The 25,789-nt window shown below is 38.7% G+C and overlaps 1 protein-coding gene across 1 annotated transcript; it reads left to right on the top strand.

Moving 5' to 3' along the window:
• Nucleotides 1–528: 528 nt before the first annotated feature.
• On the top strand, nt 529–25,288 carry LOC104505550 (sodium channel protein type 5 subunit alpha-like; the record flags this gene model as incomplete). Its single annotated transcript, XM_010153170.1, has 6 exons — nt 529–847; nt 2,531–2,649; nt 8,022–8,111; nt 11,502–11,630; nt 16,379–16,470; nt 25,058–25,288. Coding segments are annotated over exons 1-6 (928 nt in total), but the record flags the coding sequence as incomplete, so codon positions are not given.
• Nucleotides 25,289–25,789: the final 501 nt, after the last annotated feature.

Below are 25,789 nucleotides of genomic sequence, written 5' to 3'. Positions count from 1 at the left end.
AGAATTTCTATGTGATTTAAGCATCTGAACTTGACCCTTCACTCTTTAAATTTGGAATAGAACAGCTGGGGCATTTTTAGAGTTTGTATTATGTGGCTGGATATCAGCTGATTTAAATCTGCCCCACAGTCATCTTACACACATTGTTCATCCACTCCCAGAGCTGCATTTTCAAAAATGAGTTAGGAATCCAAATCTCTGTGGCTTTCACTGAAACTTAAGCTTGCATGAATCTAAGTTACTCCTCAGTTTGGATTTAGGACCCCAAGAGACTGAAAAACTTAAGATTAATTCACAGTCTATTTACAAAATCTTTTTAGTGCTGATCACAAGTAATTCCTAATTGAAATTAAAGTTTGAGTAATTTCTGTTTTCTTTGGTATTCTACTAACCACATAAAAATAGATGAGGGTTTTCTTGATAATAGATATCCTACAAGTTATTTGGGTTGGGTTTTTTATTTTCATTCTGATAGCTTTGTTCTTCTCGCTTTGCTCCTGTCACTAACCTTTGGTACTTCTGTTTCAGCTGTTTCCACTACTAGGAGTAAAGACCAGAAAAGACAAAGCAGGATGAAAAGATGGCTGACTTCTTGTTACCACCGGGTACTAACAGCTTCCACCGGTTCACGCCTGAATCCTTGGCTGCTATTGAGAAACGAATTGCAGAGAAGCTTGCAAGGAATGCAAAGCAGGAATACAGAGAGCAGCTGGGGGAAGAAGAGAAACCTCAGCCTCAGTTTGATTTGCAAGCTTGCAAGAAGCTGCCAGATATCTATGGGACTGTTCCTCCAGAGCTCATTGGGGAGCCATTGGAGGACCTTGACCCTTTCTACAATGACCGTAAGGTGAGCACCGGCCATCCTGCTTCTTTTCTTTTTCTAAAGCATAACGCTGTCTCTGTTTTGAGGGGTCTGGTCCTTATCTTTCTACAGCCAGTAAAAATATTTTTTTCCAGATTAAGGATCAGAGTTTTGGCATGAACAGGGCTCCCAGAAAACATTTAAGCAGAGGAGTAATGAGGGATAAAAAACATAATTAAAACTTGGGTGTTTTCAGATAACTGCGTATGAATATACAGTGTCTGTAAAGAGCAGAGCAGTAGCTGAGTTAAATTAAGCCAGAGGTTTTATCTACCCTATCTTGTCTTCTACATGAGCCTTGACTCTTCACAGGTCTGTTTATCACTTAAGCCCCTTAATGTTAAGGGCTTCTGGGTGACTTGAGTCTTGTGCTAGCACTCTGCACGAGAGCAGGAGGCACCTTCACAACCGTTCCTTTTTTTTTGAGACAGTTCAACACCATTTAAGATGACCAAAATAGAGCTGAAGGGAGATGTGAGTAGCATGTGTAGTGCTGTCGCTTTGCAGAAGGGTAAGCTTCATCCCAAAGTAAGCATCACCTGATGAGGAATCACATGTAAGCTGGACCAAAGCCACAACAGCTTCTGTCAAAAAGCTGTTGACAGCGGAGCTGGGCTGGTTGCTTACTACAGTTCATTCCCCTTTCCAAACATTTCACAAAAGGGGGGACAAAATAATGCTTGGAAGCACAGTGTATTTTTAGCCAGCTTCCAGTTCTTTCAGGTACTGATGTTCCTGATTTTGGGCTATGCTGTTTCCTGTAAACAATGAATTCATTGTTTATGCTACTTACTCTACAATGTTACTTAAAACAGTGTAGAAACAGGTGCACGAGCTACAGAATAAAAGTTAAACGGATAAAGACAAATAGATTAGTTACCTGGAAGGGCCAGAATTAATTTACCTTTTAATTTGTCTGCTGTCCCCAGGCACAAGCAGCAAGATATAGATTTGCAATTTTAGTGTCATGAAGGTCTTAGACTCAAGGTGGGTGAGTTGCTTAGAGTTTATCTATTGGATGTCCCAGTCTGGTCTCTGAGTGAATATTAATTTTTCTGTGCCTGGTGGAGCATCTTCAGAGCTCTGTAAACTGAGCCAGCATCCAATTCACCTTTGCTCTGGATTTAAGATAACTCACAGTATTGATTTCCTCTGCTCCTATTAACCTGAGCACAATGACAGTGCCTCAGTGCCAGGGACAGATCCTGCTGTGGAACTGTGCCTCATGCAGCGACTTACTTGGTGAGACAAAAAACATCATCTGAAGGCAACAAAGTGAAGGTGGAGTAACAACATAGAAAGGTTCCTGACGCCTGGGAAAGAAAGCAACATAAAAGTCCTTCCACCACACTTCAGTCTACCGGTCATTTTTTATTTTTAAAGGTGATTCCACTTTTCTCCCAACCCTGTGATGGAGGGGATGGCACAGGACCCTGTAAGGAATGAGGAAAAAAAATAGTTGGGATATTGCAGTAGGACAGGCAGCAGCTCTGCTGGAAGGGTCTTCGACAAAACTCTTCACGAAGTGAAAAGGAATTTGGGGGTCTTTGGATGGAGTGGGTAAGAAGTATGGGATATTGGCAGGAATTTTCCAAAGGGATATGGGCTGGGAAAAGCTGGGCATAAATATAAATACTGAATGTTCTCATTTTCTATTTTGTTTTCCAGACATTTATAGTACTGAACAAAGGGAAGACAATCTTTCGATTTAGTGCCACTCCTGCCTTGTATATACTTAGTCCTTTCCATCCAATCAGAAGAGCAGCAATTAAAATTTTGGTACATTCATATCCTTTCTGTTGATTTCCCTCCTTGTGCATTTTGCATGGTTTTTAAACACAGAAGGATGGAAGTCAGAAACCATCTTATGTTTTAAATCTTTTGGCTGAATTTGCTTGCAGAAGCAGAAATGCACTTGTATTTTCAGTTTGTTTCATTTTATATTGTTATGTGAGCTATGTGACGCATATAACATTTTATATGTTATGTGAGTGTATTATATTGCTGGCATGTGATAATGTGAACTGCGCTGAAGAATCTGGTGAGTTTACTCAGGATTAAGAGGTGTGAAGGACCTGATCATGTTTAGTGAAGAGTCAGTGGAAGAAACTGGTTGTAGTATCTCAGAAAGGAAGGGAACGAGGAGGCTGGAGCACACCTGGGGAAACCTACACTGATGGAGAGCTTTGCTACAGAGCACTTAAGGAACCCCTCCCATGAGACACTGTCACACACTATGCAGATACAGTTTACTTTTGAACTTCCTCAAAACTCAATTTTTTTGTTTCCCCAAAACGGAATTTTTTAAAATTGTTTTGTTGGGTTTTTAGTTTGGTTATTGCAGTGTGTTATCCATCTGGGAATGAAAGCACAGGCTGGTCTGCTGGACCTTTAGATGGAGGGGCGATGCATGATTTCCCCTAGCTCTTGCTTCTGAAGTTACGCAAGGTACACGGAAAGTTGGTTTTGGCTTGTTTGTTTGTTGTTCTTTTCTTTAACATGGCCACCAAAACATTATATTGTGACATAGTCCCATCTCTCTGGAAGAACAAACTGTCCCAAACATTCAGTTTTGGGTGAACTTTACTGAAAATACCCCCTTTTTCCTGAGTTGCCTGCTTTATCTACAGTGTGCATTGGTGACCTGGCAGTGCTAATTCAAAGACTCCACATGCTGCTGTGAAGATTATGTAATGTTGTAGCGATGGAAATCCCTCATCTGCAATGCTCATGTCCACTACAGAGAACTAATAAATACTAAGCAGGTAGCATCCTAGAATCATTAGTTTATTATCAAATTTAAGGGACAAAAGCAGGGAAAGAAACCAGATTCCCAGAGGCTGTCCATGCAGTGGGGATAATAAAAAAAAGTGACAATATAGATATTCTAGCAAGAGGAAAAATGGGTGAAGTTTCTGGTAACAATAATTCTATGCAAAAATGAATATATGGTATCAGCCAAGAAGTTAGTACGCTTACTAAGAATACACCATAGAATTATGCAGAGAGATTTGCTTATGGATCAGGTTATACGTGCAAGCAGTACAGCACATGCTGCTGCATACCTAGAGCCCAACAGTGCTTATTAGGTACAGTTACATCAGCATAGCCTTACTGAAGTTAATTGAGGTCAGTGCATTTGCACGGGTGTGGCTAGGAGAAGAATTTGAAAATTGTGCTTCTCAGAAAAAAGCATGTATGTGTGAATATTGGCTACAGTTTTGGAAGCCTGTTCTGTCTTCTACTCACTTTCTTTTACACCGGCTGGCGAAGTCAAGAGGTCACAAGTAATACACTGGAACTACATGGCCTTGGTGGCAGTCAACCAAAAGATAAATATGCAAAAATCCTTATCACATTACTGCCAAGAATAAAGACCGCAGAGAAGTGAATTTGAAAGATATGTCAGGAACAGAAATATGACCAGATAAGGAGCATAAAGTTTTCGGAGTGGACAGTCGCAATGCAAGTGAAATTTTAGTTCCAGAAAGACCTAAGTTTTCACCTCTCATTGATGTCAGGAAATACAACAGCTCAGTCTTCAGCAAACACAGGCAGGAGGCAACAACTCCAATACCAGAGAAATGACGATGAAGCTAGCTAATGCATCAGGCACTGATTTGTTTTCTGTCAATAAAGACCTTTCACATCAACCTGAAACACAAAGGCCAATTGGCTGAGCAGACAGTCAATATCCCAGGCAGAAAGGAGCCTGAATCGGCAAGTACTCAAGCAGATAATGTCATAGACATGAATCTGGGAACCAGATCTATTGTCTTGCATGAGTGTAATCAAGCAATCTTTATTTTCCCCAGGGCAAAAGCCAAAAAAGAACATTAACAAATGGTGCCTTGTCACGTAAGTGTCTGAAGAACCTTCTTTAGTAGATGCCGTATTTCCATTTCCAGTCATTGAGTGTACCTTGAAGGCCAACGGAACAGAACAGAGAGGACAGAATAAAATCATCTTATATAGAAGTTGTGCAGGTCGCATTTCTTGGTTAATTAGCTGTGGATGTAGTTCTTGCACTGAGACTTCAGGCATCCTGTATGTTCACTGCTCATCCAGTAAAGCCTGATTAGTCTAGTAATTTAGAAATATATCTTTCAAAGGCAAGAACATCCACAGTCTACTATTAAGGTGGATTACGTCAGTTAGCACCATACCCCTAAACTTCTTTAGGCATCTCTCTTCTTTCAGAGTCAAGGAGGCCTCATGAAAGGACCATGGTCCAGACAGCTGCCAGAACAAGGCCCTGGTCCATTTCTGTCACAGAGGACATGGGGAGTGTAGGTTGGCATCCCATTGGTATCAAATGCAAATCAGAAATTTTGGATGAACATTTTTTACCTTCTGCATCATTATTAGCTATTATTAACATCTTTATTTACTATCTTTAACTACTAATAAGATTAAACCACTGTTAACATTTCATTGATGCCTTATACTTAAGAGACTCCTCTTAGTTCTTCTTGCCTGAAAGCCAAGGACAATTTCGTGGTGTCCCGAGTTCCTCCTGGCAGTTTGCTGTGTATAAAATCCACAGCTATTGCTAGTTCCTAGTTTTCCTGGGCATTACGGACTGTTGCTCTCAAATAGCCACTGCCAGAATCAGGTTTTGGCCAAAATTGCTTTCCTTGATGCTAGAACTACGGATTCTGGCTCATTTAAAAAAAAAAAAAAAACACCTTCTTAAAGAATTTTCAATCTTTATTAATATTTTCTGCTTCCAACTTTTCTCCCATCTGATTTTACATGCTTTCTTCCGTAAGGGAAAATGAGACCTTGTGAAGCACCAATTATATGTACTATTGATTGGGACTAACCTTTGCTTGCACATATTATGTGTAATTTGGCAATGATCACTTAAAGACCCTCTAGTATTCAGTCTGCTAATTAACAATTATCCATCATAATGAAGTATAGACTTTAAATATGCCATGTTCGACTCAATAACTTTGTGGTAGATGATAAAATTTATAACTTTCAGAATCAGTTTGCTCAAAGCCTATTCCATAACTTCAAATTAGAGGTAATAGGTTCAACTTATTGTAGAAATGATCCTGATGAGTAGCTTGATATATTTGGTTTGTGGTCCATAAGATTCTAACCCATACTTCTGAATATGTTAACCATGTCAACTTATGGATTAATAGGCTTTCAAAAGCGGAGTTAGTAGGAGTTCTAAGATAGATAACAGACAGTGTGCTAATACAGATATCTAAATTTCATCTCCTTTATTCTTTTTGAGTGGATCATCATCGCTGATTTTTTTCTAATGCAAACAGTTGCACTAGTTTTCATGTGGGAATTCTAACTTTCATTCTGTAGGACTTTCTATTTCCTTTCTCTTCTAACACAGTTTTCTGACTTGGATGCATAACCAGCTGAAATGTTTCTATCTTTTATGTTCTTTGTAGTCTTCAGCTTGCTCATGAAACTTAGTTTGAATTCCTAGTGCATTTGATTTCCCAAAGCTGACCCCTTATATTTTCAACCTGTGTGCTCTTGTGTATTCTTTCTGTTTCAGTATGAAGGTGATGACATCTGCCTGTAAGCAAACATCTGGGAAAGCTGTTAGGTTTAGTTTATACCACAAGGAAAAATGAATGTATAAATCAGACCAGTGATCCTAAACTGGGTGGTTATAGAGGAATTTCCTTGTTTGGAACTGAAGTACAGTGTTTGGCATGGCCTGAAGATACCACTCTCTTTTATTGTTGTTGTTTTCATAGCATTTCACTGTATTTGAAAAATTAATCCAGTGTTTTCTAGGCTAGCTGTAGCTTACAACCTAATTGTGTTAACAGATGGACACAAGTTACAGAAACACTTCTCAGTCTGACATGAGGAAATGTGACTGGATATCCGATATCCTTCACAGTCCTTCAGGAAGAGGTGTAAGCCCCAGAAGTTGAAAATGTTTGTGAGATGAGCATTCCCTTTGAGTTCAATTACTGCTTTCTGCAATGGCACTGGGGAATGTGCAGCTTGGTTACTACCAATTTAACTTTGTAACTGCTTATGTGCCCCACTGGAAAATGTTCCATTCTGTATTCAGCAGCAATTTTAGCTCTATGAAAGGGCAACTTTCATGCAAACATTTCAGGACATACCTGTGAAACAATATTCTTTAATCATTCTTAAACCAAAAATGCCACCAACAGGATCTGTAAAGAGGTGAAAGAAAAAAAAAAAGCAACAACTTTTTTTTCTAAAGAAGGCAAAAGACTTTTACATTTGGATGCTACTGTTCTTCCTTGAGAAAGGTCCCGACCTATTGACTGAGTTGTAGGCTGTTTGCCTTATCTTCCATCCACTTAGACTCATTAGTCCAACCTTCTCCAATAGCATGAGACCTATTATTTATGCAGGAGAATCCCATCACTTTTTGTAATTTTTTTTACAGATAACGCCCTGTGCTTTTAGGAGCACATTTCAGTGAATATTGTTTTCAATTTCAGGAATTGGATTTAGGGTGCACCTTTTTGTATTTATGGCCCCAGCTTAGCAGCTAAGTGCATAGACTATACACTTGGGAGGTTCATTTTAGCCTCCAATTAGGGAAACTGGTGCCTCAGCTGAGGCAGTCAGCTCTGCAGACCAAGACTTCATATTTGCCAACTGGGTTTGCAGACCAAGCCTTAAAATTAGTGCTCTGAAGCTTCTATTATTTTCTGGTGAAATTTTACACTGAAAACAAGACCTCAAGTCCATTAGAGAGATTAGAAACACTAGTTTTATAAGTTGCCCTACTGCCTGAGAAATGTTTCAGGATGCAAAATAAAATGGGAATTTGCAGACACAGGTTTTTACATAGATAATTAAATGAGAGTGATCCCTCTTTTTGTACAAAGTTGTGCACCTATGCACATTGTCGTCTGACCAACACAGCTGTAAATTTAGTGTATTGTATTTTCAGAAGACTGCAGAGTCAGTACATTTGTCTATAGGTATAAAAGATACAGGCAAATTTTAAAAAAATAGGAGGATATTTTCCCTCATTTTTTCAATGTTTATATAGTTATTTGTTTCCTTATGCACTTGCAAACAAGTATATATAATGCTGTTTGAGTGAACTGCCATATCCTGTGTGAAATGACAAAAATTTATGAAGTCTTATAACATATGAGTTGTTTTCCTTAATTCACTTATTTACATTGTTCAGTATGTTTATTATGTGCACTATTTTAACTAATTGTGTGTTCATGGCACAATCAGAGACTCCTTCGTGGAACAAATATGTTGAGTAAGTACCCTTGCTGGTTTACAGCTGCGCTGTCCTTATCTCATTCTTCCTCTTTCATTTGCTACATTTTTCTTTTCATCTTGTTTGCTGTTGTCAAATTTCTTTCCAGTAATACTGACCATAATGTCTGCCTTGCCAAAATATTTTGCCGGGTTTTTGTTGCTTGTGAAAACTCACTTAGTAAGTAAACTAACAACTTTGAATCGACCAAGCTCGTATTAATTGCTAAATGTACCTGCTATGCTACCTTTGTATGAAATCATGTAGGAGATCTCCATTTGAAACTGGCCAGCCTTCCACAGTTCCCATACAAGAGATTTACTGGTTGGACACATCACAGTTGGTTGATGGAGTTTTTAAGTTGAATTATTACAGAAAATACTTCCAGGACATACTTAGTCCTGTCCGCAAACAGAAACTTATTGGAAGCAGAAGATTCTTTTGGACTGGGCAGATCATGAGAAGTGTTTCTCTGTAACCGTTGGTAGGCAGAGTATATGAGCAAGCATAAAATTCTCTGGGAACACTTTTATGAGGATTCATGTCTTTTTAACTTGTCAAACCTTCAGAAAAAATATCAAATATATCACTTGACGGTTTTTAGGTTGTGGGGGTTTTTATTTAATTAATGTTAAAAGACATTAACGGGCTTCTGAAAGCCCATTCCTTTAAGTTGCTTTAAAATATTCCTGTTAGAAACAGATACCAGATGCACAAGCTAATCAACCTACAGTGCATTAAACAATTATTTTGGCTCATTGAACCAATCAGAACTCACTTTTTATTTTTGACTGACATATGATAAACACAGCCATCTGCTGCTCTGTAGCCTGGTGGTTGGTCTACTCAGGGCTGTAAGGAAAGACAGGAAAATGCCCTTATTTAAGGTTCCATAAAATCATGCAGGGCACATCTTCCAGGCTATAAATGACTAATTATAGATAACACTGAACCAAATACTTCATCTGATCATAACAACATCCTAATCCCAGGATGTTTCATGTCTTTCTGTATAGTGTACTAACCTCAAGTATGTCTGTAATCTTCCTTTTCTCCTGATGTTGTCTTTGCGTTATTGAGAACTGCCACATGTATATATGTGATATATATATACCATAGCCATGATATTCAGCTGAAACATAGACATCTCATCCATGTGAGTGAAACTTTGGTCAGTGGGTCTACAGCTGGGAATTTGAACATTCTGGAGGAAAATATTGAAGTGTTTGTCATTAAGGAGGGCATGCAAGAAAGAGCAGAAATGCAAATGAACCTATGTGGGATGAAGTAAATAATTTCCCTTCCATGTTTCCTATTCTGGATCCCCTCATACTTCTCTGCTTTTCATGCTCAGATGCACAGAATGAAATCAAAGGGAAGTACTTTTTAGGAGCAAAATAACCCAATGAAATGTAATTCAAATTCCAGTTCCAGAGACTCACAGGGAATACAGGAGTTACCTTGTGCAAATATTTGTCCTAGATCTTCCTTTAAAATATTTTCTGTACCATTTTGAAAAAGAAATAATTTCAACAGGCCCCACTAAAAATTTTTTAACAATCCTGACTTCTGTTGTTAAAGAAGCTGTTCCGTTGCTGGAGGACTTTGCCCGATCCATTTAGTATTAGATGATGATTATACAATCAATTAAACCATCTGACATGCTGAATAAATACAAGTGCTTTATATTTTTAATGAGCTTATGTACTGTTATTTTTTTTTTTTTTAATTCTTGCATGTGTTTTCTGCGTGTATTAATGAATACACACGCTTAAATAGATTGTCATGTGGGTGACCTATATTTGAAATACCAGAGCAAAAGTAAATAGGAGCCATGGAAAGTTGTGTACAAGATAATGCTTAGGTGTATGGTCAAAGAGGAGATGTGAGAAATGTTTTGCACCCACTGTTGCATGCAAACAGTTCTGCTAATCTCCACTTTAAGATGAAGCATACTGAGGTTTTATAACGTGTAACTAGCTCTAACATGTGACAACATGGCAGGAGGGTGTGAAAGTGGCCACTACCTTCATGTGACCCCCATTGCAGATCAGCAGAATATAGCTATATAGATAACATTTCCTTCTCATGCATAATGAAGTTTTTCCTTATATTACTACCTTTAATTGCTCACACTTCTTTTTTTTTTTTCTTTTTTTTTTTTTTTACCAAACAGGAATCCCAACTGTTATAATTTTGTGTGTGTGATGGCAACATTATAGCTGCTGATGTTTAGGGGTTGAACAGAAAAACTCAAGCTAGTGTTACCAGTGACAGCCCCTAACATCACGATATATAACATTTGTGTTTTATGGGATTTTAGGTGTTTGTTCAGTTAGTTTTGGTTGTTTTTTTTAATAGGCTTTGGTATCATCTGCATCTTCATTTGGAGAAAAGGGGTAGGGAATGCCAGTGAAGGATACTATACATTTATTATTTTTATTAAGATATATCCTAGAATACCTAGTCCTATTGATCTAGATGCCTCAGGCAGAAACATTAAAAAAGAGGTCCTGAAGTATGTCTCTGATAAAGCCAGGTAGAGCCCTGGGTGAATACAGATCTGAATGTTATAAGTCAGATAGATACATTACTGTCTGCAACAGAGAATTTGCTAAGTTTTATTACAAGTATCATCTTTATTACAAAAGGTAAGATGTATGTTCTATTCAGGATCATCACAGCCAAGAGGGTGTTGGTAACAAACAACTTATCTTACTAAGGGAGAAAAACACCCCTGTGTCTCTTTTACTGTCAAACAGGTCAAAATTAATACATAGAGTATTCAGGTGGGAGTTTTTTCCCTCTTTTTCAGTCAGGGTATTCGGTTGTTTAATTCTGAGGGTTGTTTTGATTTGCCATGGGTAGTGAAACACAAGGGACGTTGGAGTAACAATACCCTTTTTAGCTAATAAAACCAAGTAGTGACATTTTTTAACCTGTTGTCCTTCAAGATGTCCTGGGCAGGAAGAAATGACAAGTATGAATGGAAAAAATGCCCTAATTCAAACCAGAGAAACAACAAGGAATGTGGCAAATTCCATTCCTCTTTCACTGGCAATTGCAGGCAGAGCTTCAAGAGTCCCATAGCACAGCTTAGCAGTGTAATATTCATGCTTGATTTAATGAGTGAGGATTCATCAAGGTACAGCCTGTGGTGAAAATTATCTTCATCCTGCGGCTGTCATGAGTGCTTTCCCATTTCTTACATGGTCTATATATGAAGCTGCTCATACACAGCCATGCTGGGGCTGAGACTCACATGAGCAACCCTAACAAGATGAGCAGGAGTGTCTCATGCGAGTAAGGTTGGGTTGACTCTGCCTTTGCTGATCCTGCCGTTCCCTGCTTGCTAATGCTTTTGCTAATCTTGGTCACTTTGTTCCCCAGGTACACTTTCACTGGCATTTACACTTTTGAGTCATTGATAAAAATACTGGCGAGAGGATTTTGCATGACAGAATTCACCTTCCTTCGAGATCCATGGAACTGGCTGGATTTCAGTGTTATTGTTATGGCGTAAGTAGCACTCCTTTATATTTTTCAAGACAACAGTATGCAATAGAAGGTTTTAAAAATTGTCTGGCTGTTCTTTTTTTTTTCACTCAGTTTTTACTGAAAATGAGAAAATGCTGAAGTGTATTAGGATAGAATTTGTTTTTCCCACGTGGTTTCAGAGGAAGCAGTCAGAGGAATTCTTGATTCTGTTCTTTCAATTCACTACACTATTTTGGAGAAATTATTTACTCTCTCTGTGCTCCACAGAGAGCTGTTTGGAAAATATCTGCAACAATACTTGCCTACCTAATGTAGTTTTGGGAAGCTTCAGACTAGAAACTAGAAAGTGTTGTAAGTGTGACTGAATGTGAATTTAAATCCCAATTTGTACTCTATCTATAACACTACCAAAGTTCTTTTCATGTTCTTCACTTCACAAAGTCTCTTCACCCTGAAAGTAATTACTGTTTTACTACAATAAGAAATAAAAGGCCTCTGAAACTCGTTATATATTTTAGGAATAAAAATTTGGGCCCCAAAATGATATTCCCTTTCAGATCCATACCTCTACCTAGATTATTAGAGTTCACTCAGGACACGTGGGGTTCAGGTGCATTGAAGTAGCTCATGGATTTGTGGCATCTAGACAGCTAAAAATACACAGGGGTAAGGGAGCAGTCAGCCAATGCTTGCAGCGGACACAGGGTCAGCCCAAGCTCTGGCCAAAGGCAGATATCTGACCCTGTTGGTATCTTCAGCTGAGATAGAAATCCATATTTTCTTTGTAGTCAATGAAATGAGAAAAGCATGCAAAAAGCACATGTCATCTTGAAGTGGAAGCTAGTAGAGATACTTTGAAAGGCCCCAGTTCCTAATCATAGAATGATTTACTCTGATCTCCCTGTATTTTCTGCTTAATGATACCTACATTTTGTTATGGTTTTAGTTTCGTTCTTGCTACCCTCTTTACATCTCCTAATTCACAGCCTTAGGTGAGATGCAAGCCTGCTAGAACTGACATTTGAGCTGAACTCCCGGGCCTATGATATTTGAAAGGAACCAAAATTGGTAAAAATTATTCAGCCAAATTTAGTCCGAACGCCAGTGAGGGCCATTGAAGTTTGTAGAAAAACTCTGGTAGGGTGCAGAGATCAGGACCAATTTTCGAGGAGAGTCTGGGTGATACTCTTAGTCATATGCTTTGGTTTTAGTTAGTCCTGTGAGGTGCAGGTAGTTAGACTTCAGGATCCTTATGGGTCCCTTCCAACCTGATATATTCTATGATTCTGAGCAGCATTTAGCAGAACTGCATGAAGATTTGTAAAACCTACGTGGACTTCATTGGGAAGACTCCCATTTATTTTAGTAGGCTTTGGATCAAAGCCAGCCCTAGGCCAGATCCTGGTATCTGTTACTGCATTCCTATGGACTTGGCTGAACTGAAATCTGGCCATTGTGATAAGCTTTAAAAAAAAAAAAAAATGAAATGCAAGTGGGGAGGAGCTTTTGGAGGTCAGGACACATCAGGTATTTTTCTCAGCTAAACTTGTCATCAAGCAGTTGCTAAGTGTAATTCTTCTGCAACATTTAGAGGCAGGACAGAACAACACAAAGCATCACCAGCCTGCTCTGCTGTCCATCAGACAGGCGATAATAGCATCTGTTTGTGAGGTAGGATATTCTATGATATGAGTTCATTTGCAGGTCTCTGAACTCAGCACATGGAAAGATTCTGTGCATGGGATCCCCCTGTGCTACAAGGAAGGAGGCTTTAGAGAGTGGGGCAGAAAGGAGCAGAGAAAAGGGCATGAACTTGCAGCCTTGGCAATGCATCTGCTCCATTTCATCACGTCTGCTTGGATGGAGGCTGGGGCACCACCCCCAGCTCTACAGAACTCTGGGGTCATCTCATTTATTGTCACTGAATTGCAAGTTCAAACAGTCAGTGCAGGGCAAGGTCTGGATATCCCTTAAATTCTGTCTGCATTATCTCTGGGTGTTTGGGGCTCAGGGAGATGCAGAGATGTGAGAGTTTGCACAGAGTTTGAGGTGGACAGTTGCCCAGATGTGAATTCACTCCCTGCAGGTAGGAACCAGGGTTTGCTGCCCAGAGATTGTGGGCTTGCACCTCTTTTTGCTTCTCTAATTCTTCTGGACTGAATGTCCACTCAGTGCTCCAGCCCAAGGATTCATGAAGACTTCCTTAAGGCTTGTTTAATAAGAGGTTTTGGTGTCTGCCATTTCTTTCCCAGCTAAATTTTAATTTTCTTTCAAATTTTTATGTCATCTCTTAGTTAGAAGATCCATTAAACAGGGGGCTCACAACTGCTAAAAATCAAGCCGCTCAATATCAATTTATAGCAATGGCTGTCCTTTTCAGAACCAGCATCCATTCCTATTTTTCTTACTTTACATTTTTAGAATAGAAAATAATTAGAATTCTAGAATAGAAAAGAAATAGAAAGGTGTTTGCTTGAGCCCACAGGCAACAGTGAGAGGGTTAAAACTGACTGCAATATGATCTTCGTATGTACAATGAAACCTCCTTCCCGAGTATGCAAGCAGCAGATACCACAGAGAGTGGGATAATGGACCATATTCTGCTATTATTTCCTTCATATAAATTCAATTTGCAAGTAATTTAAAGTAAGAGTGATTATACAGGTAACCCTGGTGTTGCCTTTGCTTGTAGTGTGATGCTGGAGGTATTTCTGTATCTGGAGGGTTCCCAATGGGAAAGCCTGATGAGGGTCCATCAGATCTAGATGGGCCAGCATTTTGAACTAACAGAAAATCTAATTTTTCAGTGATGAGTGTTATAGGGGATGACCATCACTTGATCACAGTTATTGCAAAATAGCTTCTTACCTCCTCTTTCAGGCAGAAAAAGGGCAAATTGGGTCACAGAGAGTAGTTTTAAATAGCACACTACAGAGTACGAGTGCCACAGGTCTCCAGGGCTTTTCTCCCACCCTGTGCTAACAGACACCACTTTGGCTTCTGACCCTCTGTGGGGCTATGGGTGGGTTCTGGGGAAATTATGAAACGGCTCCTGTTTACATCACTTAGCAAGTGTTTTCCCGAACAGGTGAGGGAGAGGCAGCTGTAACTCTGGGTTGGAAAGTGCCCTGCCAAAAGCTTAAACACAGTAACAATTCCCTGGCTAACAGGAAAATTTGGGAAGGGATTTCTACTTGCTTCTTGCTCCCAGATACAGAACTGGTCTGCTGCAATTTCATCTAAGAAATGGCCAAAATAAATCTTAATTAACTACTGTAAGCAAGCAGCAGTAATATTTGCTTCACACACTTGTTCACATATTAATAATGTGTTTTTACAAACCTCTGGGCAGCAAAACCATATTCCCATGCTATTGCTTCTTCCCAAACTCCCTTTTTTTCCACCCCTGCATGCTGCAGAAGGGTTTGGAAGAGAAGCAGTAGGTAAACCTGGGTAGGAATTACCAAACAGGGAAATCTTTGCCCAGAATCCCCTATGAGATTATGAAGAGGAGAAACAATATTGCTCTTCCAGGTTATAATCTGGATTAGTAGATATGGAGAGGATGCTTTGTCCTCCCCAGAGGCCTTTGCACAAAGCCCACTTAAGCAGGCTTTGTAAAATAACCAGGTGAGTTTTCTCTGTAACATACAAAAATAAATACCGCCAAGAAGTAAAATATGTAAATGAAATATAATAGGAGTTTAATAATGAAATTAAAGGGTCCAAGAATGGTTTTGTTCAGAAGATACAGTGGTGAATATGCTTGTACTGCATACTGAGTTGAAAGAAATAATTTAGTGCCACACTGATCAATTCAAACTTGTTCCATAACTGACCCTCCTGGGAGCATTTTGCTCCGATGTGGCATGGGTCTCCCTGATGACCAAAACAAGCACAGCAGTGAAGAGCTGGGATTGGTATTTTAATCACAAATATTTTTTAGTAGGATTGCAATTATATTCATTCAAAATCCATCTTCCTGCAGCCAAAGGGCATGGATTTGATGTAGAAAAAAAAAATAAAATTTTAAGCATGTCTTGAAAGCAACATCTGCTTTACCACAGACTATAGCATCTTAGAATAAATAACCCAGTAGAAACATTTGATATTTTCCCGTGTTGTCCTATACTTAGTTTGCAGAACCTGTTATGTGAAAATTACTTGGGTATTTGAAGCTTTTTTTTTTTTTTTAAGAGCAGCAAAATAACTCTTAATGTTTCTTATAACGTAAAGAATTTTTTGTTAAACTACATGACCGTAAAATCAAGTACTTATTGCTGAACAACATAATAACAAAGTTCACCCGGTCATTTTAAAGAATTGATGCCTGTTAGATAAGTTTAATAGTTCAAGAAACATTTGAAATAATGTGTGCTATGAAAAGCCTGGGACAAATGGCATCAAAGAACAGCCTGAAAAGTGGATGCAACTCTCATTCAGCTGCATTCACTCCCACTATGTATGAATGCATTCTTCATTCAGACAAGTCTCATCATACTCTATTGTATAATTCCAAATAACTGTGACTTAATTCTACAGGTATGTAGGAGAATTTGTGAATGTAGGCAGTGTTTCACCTCTTCGGACTTTCAGGGTATTGAGAGCTTTAAAAACTATTTCAGTAATCCCAGGTAAGAAGCCCTGATCCTTACATTTTGGCTCTCAGCTACAAGTGATTCTTTCTCTGTCTCTCTTTGTCCCTTTGACTGTTGTTTTTTTTTGCTGGTGTTTTGTCATTGTCTGTGTGTGACTTTCCCTTGTTACAGATACATAACTGAATTTGTGGACCTGGGCAATGTCTCAGCCTTACGAACGTTCAGAGTACTGCGGGCGCTGAAAACAATCTCAGTCATTTCAGGTGAAAATCAGGTTAAACACTCCGGCTGCAGTTAAAGCCTACATGCCATTTCCAGTAGTAAACACAGTAATTACAAATGACTTAACCATAGATGCTGATCAGGAAATGGAGGAATGTAGGGAATGTGACCTGTCAATAGAATACAGTTTACGTATGTTTTCCAATACTGGTTTTGTGGGCAGAAGGAATTAGAGTATTTCCAAAATTACAGATCTCACTAAGATGAGTGCTGCTGCAAGAACGGCAGCATGCAGCAGCTCGTGAATCACGTACACAAAGTAGTCATTCATGAACCATATGAAAATGGCAGTGAAACTCTTAGAAAGTCTTTGGATATTGATTTTTAAAAATGGAAGGTCAATGACCTCAAAATGCATATTCCTGATTAAGAACGCATCGACAGAGGAATCTAAATCTGTGCTATGAGCTGAGGTTTCAAGACTGCAGGCATAGATAACCTAATCTGTCATGATGTTCAACCATTTGCATGTGATAGAAATTGTTTAAATTTCTGACCTTGAAGAGATCAGAAAACATTTCATCATTAATTTCAGTAGGTTCAGCATTTCTCCAACTCACATTTTCAAGGATATGATTGTCCCCTGTTTTCCACCCCTGCCCCCAAAAAAATAAAAATCAGTGGTTTACTACAGGTCTGGTAGTGAAAGAAGATCTTTTTTTAATAGCTTTTTATCTAATCTATTAATATTTTTTAAAATAATAAATAATATTTATTATTAAGTAATTTATGCAGACATGAGTCCACTGAGGACTAACCATATGACAATACTTCCTTGCCAAGCATTATCTATGGACAGGTCTCATTCAGCCTCAGTGTTTAACATCTCCAACCTGCATGACAAGGTAGAGAAGATAGCAAAAACCATGCATGGTAGATCCTAATGGTGATAATCCTGAACAGATGTTGGCAATTACACATCAAAAATATTCAAAACATCAAGACAACTGCTCAGATTCTCATGCAGAGTTCTTTAAGGTTAGAAAGGCTTTACCACCTGTTGTATTTTGAATATCTACACTATAATATAAATCTAAATAAATTCTGTGGGGTGAAGTTTACAGACATGTGTTACAATTAATCACCATCACTCATATGGAGTGAAAGCTAGAAATGGGAATTCTGGACATGAGGTGATAAGAAAACATATATATGGGTCTAGGGCTTACTTCATCATTCCAAGATTAAATTAATGAAAATCAGTGAAACTGCTGAAAGAGCAAGGAACTTCTCATTGAAAGTGTGTGTCAAAATACGGCTTTTAAAAACACCTTGACGTGGTCATTCATTAGGTTTGGTGTTCCTTCAAATTTGTTCCTGTCTTAAATTTGGTCTTAAGCTTAAATAGAATAATCTATTAGCAGAGAGACTTTGTTAAGTTTTCACACATTCACAGAGTGGAAGGAGTTGGAAAGGACCTCTAGAGATCATCTAGTCCAACGCCCCTGCCAGAGCAGGATCCCCTAGAGCTGATCACACAGGAACAAGTCCAGGCGGCTTTGGAAAGTCCCCAGGGAAGGAGACTCCACCCCCTCTCTGGGCAGCTTGTTCAGGGCTCTGTCACCCTCACCGTGAAGAAGGGTTTCCTCATGTTCAGGCTGAACCTTCTGTTTTCCAGTTTATGGCCGTTGCCCCCAGTCCTGTCACTGGACACCACTGAGAAGAGCCTGGCCCCATCTTCCTGACACCCACCCTTTAGATATTGATAAGCACTGATAAGATCCCCCCTCAGCCTCCTCTTCTCCAAGCTAAACAGACCCAGCTCTCTCAGCCTTTCCTCATGCGGAAGGGGCTCCAGGCCCTTCATCATCTTAGTGTCCCTGAGCTGGACCTTCTCCAGTAGTTCCTTGTCCTTCTGGAACTGAGGAGCCCATTGGAGCCTTCTGGAACTGAGGATTTTCATTGAGAAAGGATTTTTTTTTTTTTTTTTCCCTTTAGAAACAGAGAGTTGAGCACAGTTCTACAGATCATGCGGGACAGTAGTGGCTAAGCAGAAAGCAAACAGGAGCTTCCTAGCTTCCTCTGCTAGTGATTTGAAGACTAACTTGAAGGGACAACCATCTCCAGGGGACACCTTTCTCTTTCCATCTTGTCTCAAGCTTGAGCTTCTTCGGAGCAGAGTCTGTCAATTTTTCTGAGTTATATATATATAAATGTTCTGATGTCCTATATCAGAGTTGGAGCAGAAGTTTGTTTTACATCAAATGATAAATTTTGGTTGTTTTTTTTAGTGGAAAATAAAAGAGCATTGAGATTCAGAAAAAATATTTTTAAGAATACATCAAAGTCATTCAGTGATATTAAAACCAGAGTTGTTACATTGGTTAGTTAATATAAACAAACAAACTGACAAAAAAGGACATATGAGTAGTATTATTTGAGTAAAACATAATAACTCACATACACTTTTTTAATATTATTTCTGACTATTTGATTAAGTTTTTTGATAACTTCATTTCGAGGTACAAGTAAATAAATTATTTGTTGACATAACTGCATGAAGATATGATAATAGATTATATGGCCTTAGGTTTTATTGTCAAGATTATCTGTGTCATGAGTTTGTTAAAATTACAGATGTGGAGAGCTACAAATTGTTAAGGAACACCTACCTGCCTGTAAAACACAGCTGAAGTTGTTCTTTTTTGAAGTTAGCAGATAATCCCAGAGGAGTCAGTTCATTTTTCAGTTAGACATATATATTTTGAAAGAAATATTGGACATGATGCTATTGTTTATTTGGAGATCAGTTTGAGTCCTGAATGATAACGTAGACTTATGCTGAGATGAAATATTTTTCCACAATAGGCTTGAAAATGAAAAGATGCTGAACACGAATATCTTACAGGAGCTTTTGGGTTCAGCTGCTAGAGAGAAGGTTGTTATTTTTGCTTCCTCTTTTACATCTTAGGTGAAGAACACTGAGATGTATTCTCCTTCTCAAGTAACTAAGGTTTTCCTCAATAAAATTGATCACACTTTTCCATCAGGTAGCTATGTTTGCACAAACATACTTGGACTCAGCATGCTCAGTGAAATTGTTTACCGAAAGTAATAGGCCAAGTTCTCCGTGGCGTAAGGCTTCTGTCCAGCAAAGCACTTAGAGGCTGGTTTTCAAAGGCATTCTGCTTCGCTTGAAATCAATGAGTTTCACTATTGACTCCAGAGGGAGTCAGTAAAGCTAACAATTAGTGCTTTTAAAAATCTCACCTACCTTTAATGTCTCATTCTAAGTGTGCAAGCATGCACAGGGACATTTAGGGGGCACAGACTCACAGGACTCATAAACATCTCCAAACTCTCAGAGTCCATACTCCTGGACTAAGTTTGTGTTTAGTATACCTCAGACCTGACCTGATATTTATTACCTGACTTGTTCCAACAGTCCTTCCAAAGTGGAATTCTAATGGTCTTCCTGAGAAGTCTCTTCCAGCATCTCAATACTTTGACTATTAGAAGATTAGCCCTGGGAGGATGAACTCAGATCCAGATCCAAATATTAGCATCTATCAGCAAGCCGTGGGCTTCCTCCTCACTAGAGTTCTAGGGCTCCATTTGGTTGCCATCATGCCATCATCTCCTTCTCCCCATGCCATGGATCACCTGCAGGTCATATCTCCAAATCCAGCCTCACTCTCTCTTGACGCATTATCAGCTCATTATTTTTTACCCTACAGCCACTGTGTAGGACGTCAGGTCAGTGTCTTACCCTCTGTGGCAGCCCTTAACATGCCAGAAGACCTTCATGGATCCCCTCAATTTTCCCTTTTCTGCACTAGATACCCCATTTCTTTCTGTTTTTCAGTTGCCCATGATAGCAGGAGAGAACTAGCTTTGTACAGTAGCTGGCTATCTGTTTATCCAGACTTATTAAAAGAAAAAAGTTTATCATTACTTCATATATCCCTTATGTTCAGGTGCTTAGAAATAGGTAAAATTTTCTCTATGGGAACATAAAACCTTTAACTCTCAGTGATTTTATTTATTGATTGTCATCTTACATGTTTCCATGGCAACTGGATTAATTCATTTTCAATCTAGATAGGAACCATGGTCAGCAGCACAACAAGTCACTGAAGTCAGTCATTTGTCTCCCATTACCAGCATACCCAAGTGATGGTGTGCTCAATAGGAACCCTTCTCATGACAGTAGAGGGTCTCGAATCATAATTTTTTTGCATGGAAATCACCAATGTTTTTTGAGAACTACTAATGGAGGTAATGTAAATCCCTGAGGTACACCCTTCTATGCCTTCTCATCAAAAGCCTGCAAAATTCATGCCATCATCATCATCACTATCAGTATTTTGTAAAGTTTCTGTATCCCAAGAAGCTCAACTGCTCTTTCTGGAACAGGCCTGTACGACACAGACATCTCACATAAAATCACACAATATTGGCGAAAGGTGACCTCATAGAAAATTGGGCCAAGGCACTTTGGGGCCTGATCCAGCTCCCATTTAAGTTAGTGTGAGTCTAAAGACTATAAATAGTGCTGCAAATGTTATGCAGTACTTTACTGATAGCCAGAGCAGAACTTGGAGCACAAGATTTAAGGCTGTTCTAACCCCCATTCACTGCTTCAGTCTCACTGAAATTCTCCTGCAAAGAGATAAATGTCATCCTTCTGGTGGATAAATGACTTAACTCAAGAAGTAACAATCCCTGAAGTGAGAAATACACGACATTTGTGTTTTTCTTGGAGATTGGCCTGATAGTCACATTTCCATGCAAAGATGGTCTACAGAAAGGCTGACAACCATTCAAGTTTGCCGACATGCTGTTAAACTCTTTTCTGCCCTATGTATCAGTGGTTAATGGCAAAATGCATTCATCATGATTGAACCCTTCTCTCCCTACATACACATGGCTCATTTACAAGACACATGCGTACCTTCAGGAGAAGGAGTAGGCTAGGTGAAGACAATCGTTGTGCAGGTCATGCTCTTCTTTTGTTCTTCCTTATTCTCGCCACTCGTTTCCAGACGGCGCATGAAAGCATCTGATGTTCTGTAGGTGATTGCCAACATCTGGTGTGGATGTCATCTTGAATTATGCTAATACTTTCTCACGTCTCGTAGGAGGAATGGATGGTGTTGTGGGATCTTGCCATTTCTCATTGTTTGGTGTTGCTTGCATTTTCTATGATTTCTGATTTGCATTTGAAAACTGATTATTTGATTAACCTCTGAATGTGTTAATTTCTACCTGCATCAACAGGAATGTTTGGGCCAAATCCTTCTTGCTTTCTGCACATGTCAGGCTGCCAGTGCAGCCCTCATTCCACTGATTTTGGATCTCATGGTGTTGTTCATGTCACACAAGCAGGATTTGGCTCAGAAGTGTGGGAAGAATTCAGTGATTCAGGAAAAGCCTGTACCAATTACACCATAGGGAGTAATCTGTAGACCCATTGTCATTAACGGGTGTAGCTGTTACTCAGCTTTGTATCAGACCCTCAGTTTTTGCTGCATGCTGCCTGGTTTGATTTCTGACTTGCAAGATTTAAGTAAATGCCTTTAATGCCCCATAAATAGTATCTTCTATTAAGCTATATTGCAGTGCTCTCATTGGCACTATTTCAAAGGAGGATTATTTATCTAGAAGATTTAACAGTGCTCTAAATTTGAATACATCTAGCATTGCTTTTACAAAACATGGGACCAGCAAGAGGTTCTGGGTGTCCTTATTTCCCCTCAGCCCTTCCATTTATGAGGCACAGAAAGTTAAAATGACTGATGATTTAAACACTTTGCTTAGCAATGAGTTGTGCTGAGCAACTTGATGGATGCTACTTAATTTTCTGGGCAAATTTTGGTTTTAAAGGGTGAGAAAAAAAAAAGTTAGATTGTAAGTATACCATTCCACAAATGGTTTTCCTGGAAAGTTTTAACAAAGGTCCATGAGGCAGAGTACAAGTTATTTTTAAATGGTCTTTAATTACAGCAGTTGTATTACTAAAGCATTCTCTTCTTAAACTGTTCTGAAGCCTGTATGCTACTAAAACAAAAAAAAACAAAAAAAAAAAAGAAGAAAGTAAAGCAGAAAGTTCTCTCATAAAGAAATTATTTGATACCTGCAAGGAATGAACTTGTAAAACTAATAGTATAGGATTACTATTCTATTTAAAACACCAGTAAGTAAACTGAGAAAAACACGTTTCATGAAATGACCTTGAAATTAACAATACTGAGGCCTGATTTTGAAAGCAGGTATTCTTTATTGGTGGTTAGGATTTTGTAGGTCTTGTTTCCTAATATTATGCCTGTTCACATTAGGGCTCCCATTGTCCTTGGTCATGTGAGTAAGATTAATTAGTGTACTTAGAGGGTACAAACGCAGGCTCCAAGCTTGCATCTGTATTACAAACAAACAAACAAATGTGCTCAGGGATTCCGCAGAGGGTACTGAATTAAAAGAATTTGTGGTTTGGTTTTTTCCCTTTTTTAAGACTTAGTTTGCATTAAGACTTTCCAGATTTCACCAGCTTCAGTGAAGAAACATCTGTGCGTTCAAAGGACAGCCAATGATAATATTCATTGAAAAAAATCAGGATATTAGAGAAAAATGAAAATTATTTTAGTGCATTTACAAATCATATTTCTTTTTTCCCCATTTCACTACTTGATTAAGACCTGGCTGTCTGAAAATTCTTATTCTTAACACTGGAGACCACAAGAAGTCCAAGTCCTTCAGAACTGGGCTACAACTAAAACCAGTTTCAATTCAGGTATAAAGTTCACCCACGACTAGATTATTGGAAGAGCTATGCTTTTTATTTAGGCATCAAAATAGGTAGCCAAATCTACAAATGGACTCAAAAGTTCAGGGCTGGCCTTCTTCTAGGTACCTGAATAGAAATGACCTCATTTGTAAAACCTCTTTCTGGTGAGGAGTTTAAATAGCATGAAAATCTAGTTTTGCCTACTCTTTGTACTGCACGGTTTTTTGCTTTACTTTTGTGTAGAGCGGGGACCTGTCTAACCTTTCACACTTTACCATGCCACAAACTAGCTTTAAAGAGGCAAACAAAGAATTTAGTGGAGAAAGGGAGCTGCCAATACCTAATGGGTCAGACTCTTTTAGTTAAATGTCCATTTTATAGCTGTTAATATAATTCACAGGTTAATCTAGTGGCACTACCCTGTGCAGGAGTGGAATATTTTGAGCTGCTGGATTCAGGGACTGATGGAACTGTCCGGCATTCTAGCAGCTCAGCCTCCTTTGAGAAACTATGGTTTCCCCTTCCTCTAACTGCAGAATTTTAAGTAAGACCAAAACCGGATTTTGCCTTCTTATGAGTCCTCAAGTGTATTTTACATTATTTTAAATTATACAGCACTAGCTCAACCTTTGTGGCTGCCAAACTCTTGGGGTGGAATTCCAGGGAACTGAGATTTAATGTGCCTGGTCATATTCAGTGAGCAAATCAATGTGCTTCTCTCAGTATTGCCCAGGAGAATTCCTCCTATTTCCTTTTGGAATTTTCTTTTTTCCATTTAACTCAGTTTCTCTTACTGCTGCCACACTGGTGACACTGATTATCAGAAGCTCTGATTACTACTTATAGAGGTTTAAGGAAATATAAATAGGAAAGAAACAACAAAATTGTTGCCATTGTGCAGGTGATGTTAACCTCCAACTAAAGCACACAAGTTTAGAAGGGTCTTTTTCTGAAAAGATTGGGTTTTGTCGTATTCCTGTAATATTCAATCAGCTCAAATAGTGCTGATCTCTAGGCACACTTCAAAAGCAAGCAATATATTTTGAGAAAACAGTATAATTATTTCTATCTGTATATTTATAGAATAATAAACTGAAACTAGTGTTACAGGGTAAAGTAACTCAGGAGAAGCTGATCTGTGTGACCCAAGACTTTGGTGTTTGTACTAAGATGATTTATCTACATTGTCAGCATATTATAAAATGATTGACTTAGCCCAGTTATTGTTGGAGCCTCAGGTTATTTTACTCAAATTGTTTCCACTGGGTTTATTTGATTGCCTTATTTCTAATCCCAAATTCTTGTCCTAAGTAAATAAATGGAAAGCAGAGGAATTATTTATATAAGGGCAGTGATCTGGATTTGGCACTAAAATATGTAAATTAGTCAGGGAATAAGTAACATTTCTGCACCTCTTCATCTGTTTATGTGAGGGATAAAGTTATCAGAATCACCTGAGTGTTTTAAAACTGTCACATTCTCAAAATTCAATGGGATTTAGGCTTTACAGCCTTTACTGCAGCTCCATGAAAATGTAAAAGACACTCCATATTTTCTTTATCCATTAATATTGTTGTATCTCACCATTCCTCCATTTAGTTCTTTCCCTCCATTTTTAAATCAGTGTTTGTGTAAAAGTAATACCAAGACTTTTGTCCAGACAAAAGTAGGCCAAACTAAACATTCATAGTGATAACTTGTCTCTCATTTCTGCTGTCCAGTTACAAACATGTAGTAGAAACACTTCAGATTTTCCCTTCCATAGATTTTCATCATGAAAAGTAGCTATCTGCAGGCGTGTGTCAGCCTCTCAGTCTATAAACTCTTGGCTTTTATCTCCCTAGGACTGAAGACCATTGTAGGGGCACTTATCCAGTCTGTTAAGAAACTTGCTGATGTGATGATCCTGACCGTTTTCTGCTTGAGTGTCTTTGCCCTCATAGGCCTCCAGCTCTTCATGGGCAACTTGCGACACAAATGTGTCAGGGACTACACCAAGTTTAACTTCACAAATGGCACATTGTACTTGGATGGTAGGACATGGAACACCTCAGAGGAATTTCTTAGTGATCCAGGTAAGCTCTTCTTTACCCTGTTGTCTGGTTTTTAGGTTGGGTTTTTGTTTGTTTATTTTTTAATTACACTGAGCAAATTACACTATGTGACTTAGTAAATGCAGTGTTATGTGACTATTGGCTCTTCGTGATGTTGATGCGGTTTCAGAAGATGGAGATAGCATTCTCTGATCTCTGTAATGCTGAATATATTTCTAGTGCTTTGCTATGAAATGGTCTTAAGGTCCTTGTCGTATCACTGACGACTTTCAGTTTTGGGGTGTCTCATGATATTTTTCTTAAAGCTTCCTTTCCTTGAAAATTTCATGTGTGGTTCTAGATTGAATGCTGTTTCTTTAAGACAATTTGTAGCTCTTGCATTTTCTAGCAAAACTTCAAGATTTGAAGTAAGAGTCTTTAAAAGTCAAAAAGTGAAGCAGAGCAATTCAGTATTTATTAATCTGAAAAATCCCGAGGGCATTTTTTTAAAGGAAATCTTATGCTATTAGGCCCTAACTCATT

The sequence above is a fragment of the Eurypyga helias genome, unplaced genomic scaffold (assembly GCF_000690775.1).
Source record: "Eurypyga helias isolate BGI_N326 unplaced genomic scaffold, ASM69077v1 scaffold19036, whole genome shotgun sequence".
Classification (NCBI taxonomy): Eukaryota; Metazoa; Chordata; class Aves; order Eurypygiformes; family Eurypygidae; genus Eurypyga; species Eurypyga helias.
Note: the sequence above shows the minus strand (reverse complement) of the source record. Positions and strands in the feature narration are given on the sequence as shown.